Source organism: Poecilia formosa, unplaced genomic scaffold (assembly GCF_000485575.1).
Source record: "Poecilia formosa unplaced genomic scaffold, Poecilia_formosa-5.1.2 Scaffold306, whole genome shotgun sequence".
NCBI classification, from domain to species: Eukaryota; Metazoa; Chordata; class Actinopteri; order Cyprinodontiformes; family Poeciliidae; genus Poecilia; species Poecilia formosa.
Window position 1 is genome coordinate 341333 of NW_006800245.1, and position 11283 is coordinate 352615.

At 41.3% G+C, this 11283-nt stretch overlaps 1 protein-coding gene across 1 annotated transcript in view; it reads left to right on the forward strand.

The window, feature by feature from the left end:
• Nucleotides 1-8466, forward strand: part of nradd (neurotrophin receptor associated death domain) — a 16444-nt gene extending 7978 nt beyond the window's left edge. Inside the window, exons 2-6 of the mRNA XM_007572673.2 lie at nucleotides 2386-2518; nucleotides 2861-3214; nucleotides 4225-4441; nucleotides 4524-4666; nucleotides 6545-8466. Coding sequence (XP_007572735.1) covers nucleotides 2386-2518; nucleotides 2861-3214; nucleotides 4225-4441; nucleotides 4524-4666; nucleotides 6545-6858 — 1161 coding nt within the window. The 3' untranslated portion in view covers nucleotides 6859-8466. The remainder of the gene's footprint in view (nucleotides 1-2385; nucleotides 2519-2860; nucleotides 3215-4224; nucleotides 4442-4523; nucleotides 4667-6544) is intronic.
• The last annotated feature ends 2817 nt before the right edge of the window (nucleotides 8467-11283 follow it).

Genomic DNA, 11283 nt, shown 5'->3' on the forward strand with positions numbered 1-11283 from the left:
CCCACAAAGATAGCAAAACAAATGTGTGCGTGTGTGTGTGTGTGCGTTTGTTTGTAATACCTTGGGGGGACGATTTTCCTGACATATACTACATTGTGGGGACCAGTTGCTCCTTGTGGGGACCGCAACCTGGTCCCCACAAGGGGAAACCCTGTTTTTGGGTCAGGGGTCAGAGTTAGGGCTAAGGTATGAATTGAGTTTTGGTTAGGGTTAGGTATGTGATGGTTAGGGTGATGGTTAGGGTTAGGAAAAGGGTAAAGGTAAGGTTTAGGCTGTAGAAATGAATGGAAGACAATGGAAAGTTCCCACAAAGATAGCAACACAAACATGAGTGTGTGTGTGTGTGTCTCCGTGTGTGTGTGGCTGGTGGGGTTTTAATGGAGGCCCTACAGGTTCACACATGCTCCCTTAAGCTTCTTGGCAGACTTCAGGAGACAAAGAAAGAAATCATCATCGGGCTGTTTAGATGTTGCTTTTCCCCTTAGCAGGAGGTTAGTTGTTAGACATCTGTTTGCTCGGTTTGTTCTTGTCAGGCCCTCGGGCGGAGAAGGCCAGTCGCCCTGTGCATATTTAAGATGCCGTTGCATTTAGTCTGCAGAGGCGGCGGCGGAGGGGGCGGGGGGGAGGTTATTGGTGAAATACTGATCTTCACAGACACACCTGGAGGGCTTGGTGACTTCAAAGGTGTCTCTTCATCCGAACACTCTCACGCTGGGTGGCTTTGGTTAACTGACACCCTTGGCAAAGGCTGGACCCGTCTCATTACTCCCCCCCGCAGACCCAGTTTCACATGTGCAGGCTGTGAAAAGTGTCCTTCACTTTGGATTTGGATTGAGTGGGAACAGAATAGAAGCTCCTCTTGATTTGTTAGCTTCTATTACCTTCAGTGTCTTGCAAAGGTATTAATGCAATAGATTTTGCAAAGTTATGACCCCACACTACAATGTATGAAGACATAACTCACTACCCACTAATGGCCAGCACTGCAAACGCACAAAGTTCCACCAGGTATTTTGGTCTAGTTTCTGGGGCAAATATCTTAGTACACCTGAAATAAGACCAAAACTAACTTACAAGTAACTTTTCAGCAAGATACAGGAGCTTGTTTTAAGTCAAAAAAGTACTACTTCCACTGGCAGATAGTTTCACTTATGAAAAGACATGTTTTACAATTTACAAGTGAAATAATCTGCCAGTGGTACTAGTACCTTTTCATCAATATTAAGGAATTATTTGCTTTAAAAAAGGCTACTATGCTTTACTTGCAAGTTAGTTTTGTCTTTTCTAACTTACAAGTACAATAATTCAAGTGCACTAAGATATTTGCACTAGAAGTGGTTGGTAGGATTTTGTGTTTTTGTAGAAAAGCCTGAAGGATCATAACTATGGAGGAACCTGCAGAAATCCACAGCTCAGACTGCAATGACTGTCAATAAGAAATACCTTATTGAAAAGAAGCATTACGAAGTTCTGTTTAGTTTGTCACAAGCCATGCAGGGGACACGGCAAACGCGTGGAGGAAGGTGCCATGTCTACCATTTCTAGTATCCTACATGCAAAACAGTAGTTTTGAAGTGAATTGAATATCTGTGCCAGGAAAGAAAATCCTTATTCACAGATTTTCGCCATTCGAATTATCCAAAATTACCTCTTGGATAATTTGCAAGACGGTTTGTGACGTTTTCAGCTGTAATTGTAGATCAGTTTGGTTTGTCAAAGTACTGTCTCAGTCTGGCTGAATAGAAAATGTGTAACACGCTGTTCTGATTTTTGCTCACAAAACATTGTGAAAACCTTGTATCCATTTCCTTTAATTTCACAATTTAGCTCTACTTTGCGCTGGTCTGTTCCGTAAAAACACTCAAATAAAACACTTTGAAGTTTGAGTTTATAACGAGACGAATCATTGAAATGTTTCAGTGTGCAAATACTTTAGCAGGGCACCATAATATCTCTGTTTGTCTCAGTTTTTTTTTTCTTCAGTAACGTAAAACCCAATAATCCTCTCAATCTCTTCTGTGAAAGCTGTGAAGAACACCTAAACTGTTGTGTCATATCTTAAGCCGGGCCTCTCTGGTACCCACTTTCAGATACGAAGTCGGAGCACTTGGAGAGTAAACCGAGTCAGATGGAAAGATTGCAAAAGAAAAAAAGAAGGCTTGCCATTTTCCATGTGTCAATGATCACAAAAGGGTGGGAAGGTGGGAAGTGTGGGATTTGCTTCCAAAAAGATGATGAAATCGTGTTTTGCTGTAAAGGAAAGACTTACGCAGGGTTTCTGTGATTTGATCAAAAGTAAATAGGCAAGATAAGCACTTTTTTTGTTATTTGTTGCTCTTTCCTAAAAAGCTGTGAGTTTATCTTGACGCCTCATGTTTACTCTAGGTTACTCTTGGAAAGAGTTGTGCCAGTGGGAAGTACACCGAGTCGGGACATTGTTGCAATTTGTGTCCAGTTGGATATGGATTGGAGGAAACGTGTGGGAAGGAGAATACCAAATGTCAACCATGTCTGCCAGGTAAGCACTGACAATTTGTTTCTTTTTACTTCTTTTTGCTTCTTATTTATTACCTGATATTGACATTTTTGTTTTCTAAAATTTCACATATTATTAATTTCCACCAGGCAGAGATATTTTTGAGATAGGTGCTGGAAACATAACAATTTTGGGAAAAGAAGCATTTTCATGTCTTTAAACAAAAAGTAGAAATTGATTAGAATCAGTAATTCTGTCCTGCTCGGATAATATCTCTCCCAAACATCTGAGAGAAGTCAAATTAACTTATTTTGTATCATATGGTAGCATTTCAGTATTTAAAATTGGAACGCACTAATTATTCGTTTAAACCTGTTTTCCCAGGAACATTTTCACCATCCGAAGGCCTCGACTTCTGCCTTCCATGTAGCACGTGTCCGCCGGGTGTCCCCATGCTGACGTCCTGTTCGGCAACCCAGGACACGCAATGCGAGTGCGACACTGGCTTCTACTTTGTGAGCGGCTTAGGCCTATGCGCACCCTGTTCCAGGTGCAGGACGGGTCACGGGGTCGTCCGGGAGTGCGGTCTTCTAGGAGACACGCTTTGCCAGAAGTGTGGCCCGGGAACCTTCTCAGAGGAGGATGTCAGCACCAAACCGTGCCAGGCTTGCAGTCAGTGCTCCGATGACGAAGTGGAGATCCAATCCTGTATGCACAACTTTGACACACTCTGCATGGGTGAGTGTTTCTACGCAAATAGACTCTTCTTATTGAAACACAAATGTAATTTATTTGGTATTTTTGCAAATGGCTCTCGAAGGACGAAGCTGGGTAAAATGTTATTCACTCAGTAAAATCACAGGTTGCATGTTTGAGAAATTATTGAATCTTCCCTGGTAGGCATTCGGGGGTGCCTAAACGCTTGGCCATGCAAAGCTATTTACATGCTTTGCAGGGGATAGTTTTCCTTTGTGAGGCACCCCATCCCCCCCTCACACTTTCCCCAAACACCTGGTTGAACTGTGAGGCTGTTGAACTGTGATAGTCTCATTCTATCAACACTGCAGGATCCCACAAACTACCCTCTAGGTCTTGGTGGTATTGGCTAAAACCTGTGGCATTATCTTGTTTAGTTTACTTTGCATTACATCAACCTCTTTCAAAGATTTATGGTGCCGGGAAGTTCTGTAAAAGCCAATACCAGCACTACGAAAGAGTGCCAGCTTTCGTCTTTCAACATGTGACGCTGGAAGACACAACAATAGTAGATAAAAGACAAACAATGAGTGACATGTAGGAAGGACCGGGGTCTCTGAACACCCGATTCCACAGTTTCTGAACACAAAGAAACACGAGAAGTCCAAAAGCTCACTTTAGAGTTGTCGTCCAATTGATAAAAGGTTGACAGGTCTTTAGGTTAACTGCTGCTGAAGGCAAAGAGAGGCAGCTGACCCTGACAATGACTGATCTTGCTCTCAAATAGCTACACTTGCTCCCTAAGACAAGGGTCATCTGTACTCACTGAGAGTCCAGGTGTCATGACCCTTTCGACCTTGCACTGGTCGGTGCCGTGTCTTGTGCTGTTTGATCCCAAAAAGGCAAAACCGCAGGCGGCTAAAAAACAGGGGCAATGGGAGGTTAAAATCCCCGGGGGATCAGGGTGACAGACGTTATCTTCACATCTGGTCCAAATATGTTCTGATGAGCATGTGTGCAGCTCCTTCTTGACATGTCTTTGTGTCTAATAGATAAGAAGCTGCACATTGGCCCTGCTGGTGCCGACGGGACCTTGAACATTCCTAACGGGGCGGTGATGGAGGAAAACGAGGAGGAAGACGGCAGCCCCGCACCAGGACCGTCCAAGTTCACACCGCAGGATGAGGGTGGCAGCAACAACATTCTCGTCTACGTGTCTGTTCTGGCTGCTGTGGTGCTGGGCTTGTTGGTTTACGTGGCTTATAAATGGTGAGTTTGTACTGCGTCCTGTAATAAGGTGAGCGTGATTGGGCATGTGCAAACTTAAACTGCTTTCACGGTCTCTTCTCAGTTGGAGGTCGTGCAAACAGAAGAAGGCCCTCTCCAAGGCACGTGTGGCAGAGCTGGCAACGTCTCCAGAAGGAGAAAAGCTCCAAAGTGACAGCGGTGTGTTTCTGGACTCTTACAGCCTGCAGGACAACCAGCCCAGTAAAGGCAAGGAAGACACACAGACTTTAATTCTACAATTGCAAATGCTTCATTTTGTTTTATACACTTCCTTCTGAGCTCTTACTAAAAAGTCGTAGTGGGATACACTTCAAAGCTCTCGCCTCTGACAATAGATCTTTCCTTAAAAACCTGCTGTATCAAATGCCACACGAGTCTTCTGCCCTCTGGTGGTTAATGGAGGTACGACAGGTGGCAAGTGCCAACGTGCCATATTTACTCCAAGTCCAAGGTAGCACCAAAGTTTTCATGGAGAACAAAAATGTATTGGAACAATGACAGACAGCAAAATATGTGTAAAAATTAGAAAATAATTCTTGACCAAAACATTATTTTTGATAAGTGAGTTTATGAAACTAACTTTTTAACCATATTGGTGCTCTGCTGAACAGCCTTTTGTGTTAAATCCAACGAAAGCTGTGCTGAATTTGTGTATGTCAGCTGTAATCCTTTAGGTTCATGCAGGTTTATTTTATAGGTCACCATTTAAGTCGTTGTTTAGTGGAATTCCAGGTTTAATTTGCACTTTAAATACCAAATTCAAATATGCTACACATTTAAAACTTCATTTGAATCTGAATATCCCAGATATATTGTTGAACCATTATCTATTTAGATATTTTGTCTATGTAATAATGACTTTATAACATGATCTATTATGTTTTCCATTAGACTAAAGAGTTATGGCTTGGTTTCTCGTTGATCAGAACATATTAGAAGCAGCTTGAGGTCTTTTTTTCGGCAAACTAAATAAAACTCTTCTACTCTCCATAAAGTTTGTCAGTTTTATGGATGGGTCTGGACTATAAACACCATTCCAGTAATGATCGCTGCAGTACTCAGTGGTTGACTGGGTCATGTGTTAAAGATGATTTACTGGTGAGGAAACGATTATCAGATTTCTCTTTACGCTGTTAGCATCACATTCCTCAGCTAAGTTGTCCCGTTGTCTCAGGCGTCCAACTCCCTCGGAGAGAAATGTGTCTCTGTTGTCCCATGTTGAACAGGGACAACCACACATCCTCTAATTACTGCTGTAAAGTAACACATTATTACTTTTTTTTTCATACCAGGGACAATTCTCATGTAACTGTTGAAAGAAACAAATGTAATAATAGTTTAGTAGAATTATAGTAAGATATGCTCTTATCCTACTATACAACTGCAGACATTTTTTAAGCCTAGACTGATTTGCAGTCAGAGACAAATCAGTCTCTGACTGATGATGAAATGTCACTTGGCCTTTTCCTGACCTAGACCTGTACGAGTCACGTTGTTCCTCTCTACATCAGAGCGTCTGACTTATTTAAGTGGCATGTTTTTGGGTATTTCCCATTTTGAACAGTGGTATGGAGAAACTGTGTATCTGTAGCCCAGATGAAAAATTTAGATCAGCTTAGTAAACTATTTAATTAAGCATAATAGTTTTTTCAAAAATTGTTATGGTACTTTATTAAAAGTAAAAAATAAAAAATAAAAATCTTTCTTTTTTATGTTTGTTTTACAAGGGCCACCAATAAATGCAGTCCTCAGGTCTGTCATGCTGCTGATTAAACAATGTGACCTCTCTCAAAACTCACTAAGGAGTAATGGGTCCTGGAACAAAATCCAACCAAAGTACAGCTAAACAACCAGAAATCATGGAAACATCAGCAGACAGACCGCCGTAAACAAGCAGGAATGACATTACTTTCTGCACAAGAATAAACACTGGTGGGCAGAAAAAGCATACAGCCGTGGGTTAAAGCACGGCTCTCAGCGATATACGTTTCAAAGTGAAATCTAAACATGAAACAAACATCGTGACATCAGCCGGCTCTGGAGTCCCACCAAGCCTTGAGCTCATTAAGCTTGTTTTCCAAACAGGTACCAAGAGAGACAGCAAGCTTGACAACCGCCTGTACGTCAACCTGCCACCGCACAAACAGGAGGAGGTGGAGCGCCTCCTGCAGGAGGCAAGCGGCCGCGGATGGAGGCACCTCGGTGCGGCGCTGGGCTACGAACCCGAACAGCTGGACCTGTTCGGACGCGGCGAGGCCCCGGCGCACACGCTCCTGTCTAACTGGGCCCAGAGAGAGGGCTCCACCCTGGGACTGCTGAGCTCGGCGCTAAACCGCATCGAGAGACCCGATGCGGTGACGGCCATCAACAGCACGCAGCAGGGTGTTTCTGTGGTGTGACCAGCTCGCCGGACCCTCGAGCGACAATCACAGACTCAAGTTGGGGAGGGGATAAGCGAGGCACTCGGCTTTCAGCTCTTCTGTTATGGTTGAAGGAGTCATTCTTAAATTACTTTGTTTATAGACCTTTTTTTTTTTCACTAAAAAACCATCGATACTCCAAAAATATATTACTTGTTGCTTATTTGAACTGTGTGAAAGATGATGATGCTGTATGGTAACCGATTTGTCTGTCTGGCAGTGCAGGGATTATTGGACTGAATATACAGAGCCGTAAAAAAATATTTCCCACAATCAGATTTCTAGTGTTTTTGTTTTTACGTCACATTTACATGTTTCAGATCATAAAGAAAATGATTAGATCAGAGAAAGGCAACCTAAGTAACTACAAGAAGCCCTTTAAAAAAAAAGGATGATTTTATTCATTAAAAAGGAAATATTTTAATCTAAGGAAATGTAACTGCACAGCACCATAAACTCAAGTATATGCTGCAGCTTGAAGTTCTTTTTTTTTGCATCAATGTGGAGGAATTGTTTTTTATTCTTTTGCAGCATTCAGCTACACTGGAGTGTATTTGAGCACAAGTAGCCTGTTTAAGGTCAAGCAGCCTAATTTCACTCAGGTTTCTCGCCATTCCAACACCTTTTGTTCATAAGTGGGGCTACTTATTGGCTCTGTTCATTTCTGCAAGTCGTCTGGGGCAAAGCAGCCCCAGACTATCACACCACCACCTCCATGTCTAACGTCTATCAGAAATGCTGAGTTAGTTTACACCAGAAGTAGCAGGACACACAACTTGCGAAAATGTCCACTTTTTTTCCCTCGTAAGACCACAGAAAATGTTTCCATTTGGTGCTGAAACTCTTCCTTTGAGGTTAGAAAGTGAAGCCTGAAGTGCTTGAGAAACTGTTTAGAGGTTTTCAGTTGGATGAGTCAGAGATGTTTTCTCTGAAGAATTATGGCCGGTCAGCCGCTCCTGTGAAGGTTCATTACTATTCAGTTTGGTTCAATGCCTTAAAATGACTTTATGGTTTTACGACTGAAATATGTCTCTCATTTGTTCCTCGTCTATTCTTAAATGTTCTTTCAAGCAACGGTTTGTGTGTTTTTATTTTCATTTTAGATCTTTCAGCCTACTTCATGTTGTCAGATAGGTTCCTTTTTAGTCATTCTACAGGTCTGTCAGAAATCAGACCTTCATGTTTCTACTGAAATTGACCCAAAAATGTTTTTAATCATACTTAATTTTCATAGCCATGTTGTGTCAGACAGATTTGTTCCCATTGATAGCTGCTTCCACCCACAGTACGGAGTCAGAGGAATTCAATCCTTTCATATTTAAGAACAATGTCACCTCTAAATGTTACATGTTCAGTACAAAACCAGTTAGAATAGACACTCAAATACCCTAAATATTCAGTTCACAAGCAAAATGATGTGCAGTATGTTGTATTATGAGCAGAAATGTGTATTTTTGAACAAAAATCAAATCTCACCTTTTACATAAAAAGGAATATTTCTATGTAAAGTTGTTTATATTGAACTCCGTAGCTCAACATGTTTCTTCTTTGGATACTTTTTTTAAAATAAAGTACATTTTAAAATAATCGTGTCTGTACTGCAGTTGACTGCCAAAAGGTTTTGTGACAATCGAAGGAAGACTCTCTTTACCCGGCCGGATCACGTCTGCGTTTTATACACTTTTTATGAGACAACAAACTCTTTTTTTGCTTTCTTCCTGCCACAGCTGCCTGTCTCCGAGTATTTTTATTTCTTTTTTTTCTTTTTTAGTTTATTTCAAGGATATTGTGCAGCAGTAATGTAGGTCTATCAAAGCCTTTTCTTTTCTACACTTTCCTAAGAGCGAGGTCACTTTATCCAACAATTTTACTGCCAGGCTAAACTTTTTCCACACACAACCCTCCCCCAAAAAAAACATAGGGAGCCTTTATAGTCTCTAATTTGCCTCCAAGAAACTTCTAAATGTTTATGTATTATGGGTAAATTTAGGTGTTTTTCATGGTTTTTCCAGTGTGCTGGATTTCCTGTGGTTGCTTACAGTAATCCTATGATAGACTTGTCATTTGGATTTTACCTTATAAAAGCTTTAAGATGTGAAGGTTTCAGCACCACCGAGCACCAATAAAACCGGCGTAGAAAACAAATAAATGAAGTGTAACAAAAATCTGCTGCTAACATTGAAATTTTAATAATTAAGTGATTAAAAAAAAAAATTGGTTTGTTGACGTTTTTAGCAGATGGGTCATTTTTTAATATATTTTGTCCATTTAGAAGCAAAGACTTCAGTGTATTTTATTTGGATTTGATCTAATTATAAATTGGGGGGGAAAGAACAATATTGATTTAAAAAAAAAAAAAAACTTTTGGCAAATAAAGATTGGAAATATGCTGCATGTATAAAGTATTTAATTTATACGTATACAACTGCATTTCACAGTTCTAATGTTACACATTGCCCTGAACACATCATCTTCACTTTGAAACATGGTTGTGGAAGCAAATATGTAGCGTCCAAGCTGCCTTAGCAGACAGTTTGTCTGGTATGCTTATTAATATTCATAGCAGTTTATTTAAAAACCCACATTAAAATCAAGAAAACTAGTTCTTAAACCTCTCCTGAGTTACAACAATTTGCCCATGTAATGTTATCTTAGGTACTTTGTCAAAGCCTTAATTACACAGGCTCAGTTTGGCAGGTTTACCGATGACATCAACCTGCTGTTGTTTGGCACCAAATACAGTATTACTTTCTGTAACCTCATTTTGAACTCATTGTCCTCCCTTCTGCATTGAACTGCCATTGTTTACCAATTCCTGTTTCCCACTTGTTGGATTTGGGTGAGGATGTTTGGACCTGCTTGGAATGCAATACGTCTTTTATCAAGGGATTTACAATATTAAGACGCTTCCTGTCCAAAAACCCTGAGGGAAATCTTTTTTTCTTTTCTTTCTTTTTTCCTTTTTTAAATCATTTGTGTGTGAACTCAAAATAACAGCTCGGGTCAAATCCTCATCGAGGAGAGTCTCAGTCTCACTGAACTCGGATCTGTTAATGATCTCTCTGCCTTCAGTTCTAAGCGGGAGCAGGCATCTCGCATGGCCCGAGGCTGCGTTACATGCCATCACACACTCCAGAAGGGACTGCTTAACTGCGGTCTGGAGCACACAGGCATTGGGGTGTGCGGAATGTGCACACACTTAAAAAAAGAGGGGGATGGGTTTGAGGAAGAGAAGTAAAGCACTGCAAGCGGCTCTCTCCGCTTATCAGCAGGTCTCCTCCGTGTTTAGACCAAGCAGATATCTCTAATGAAGGCACTTGATCACTTTTTGTTTCCCTCTTTTGCAGGGGCCAAACATCTGGATAAAGACTGTGCAAAATGTGCCAGAGTTGTGTTCATGCCATGTGCACCACAGGCCTCGAGGCGATTTAAAGCAGGACTGGGTGAGCACCGAGATGTTAATCATGCAGCAAGTTACGGTACTTTAAAAGAAAAAAGTAAAAACTTTTAAGTAACTTGATACTTAGCGGAAATGCCTTGCAAAAATATTCATAGCTGCTGAAACTTGTCACAAAAGTTTACTGGGATTTTGTGCAACAGAGCAACACAAAATAGCAGTAGATTGCGTCGACATCCAGGGCAAACGGATGACTTCGGGACTCACCGAGAGCTACCACCCTGCAACTTTTAGACACATCCTTACTCCGACAGACTGGGATCAAACGGCTAAATTTCCTCACCAGCAGTCATTCAGCTCCGAACAGGCCTGGTAACCAGCCATCCAGGTGTTTTGGAGAAGCTTCTCAAAGTTGCAAGATGGTAGCAGACTTGACTTCAGCACTCCTGCTCTCCACGGTTCGCAGGAAACCATGTAAGTCGGCAGGGGGACGATGGCGGTAGGAGTTCGCCGGTTCGATTCTCGGTCCGCCTGCCATCGGTCCGTTTGTGTCCTTGGGCAAGTCACTTCACCTGGCCTGCTGGTGTTGGTCAAAAGGACTGATAATGCAAAACTGCAGTCTCACTGTAGCTACAATCCAGTAGCTTGCCATCATGGGTGTGTGAATGTACAATTTGATATTTAAATGCCATATTTAAATGGCATTATGAATAAAATTATTTGTTCCCAACCCTGGTCCCTGCCCTGCATATTTTCGATTTGTCTCCACTATTACTGAACTATTTTTACCTCTGCATGTGGAGAGCTGGTAGAAAGGCTTTAATAAAAATAAAAAAAAAAACAACAAACGCACACAGACAGTTCTACCTCCAGCAAAGAATGCTCTGCGCATTCCGAATACAATTGCATGCCACACTTTTCAGATTTTTAATTGTAAAAACTAAAGATTTTACCATTTGCAAGCTACAAATTTTTTTTTACAACACAAAAAAATAGGCCTCAACTTA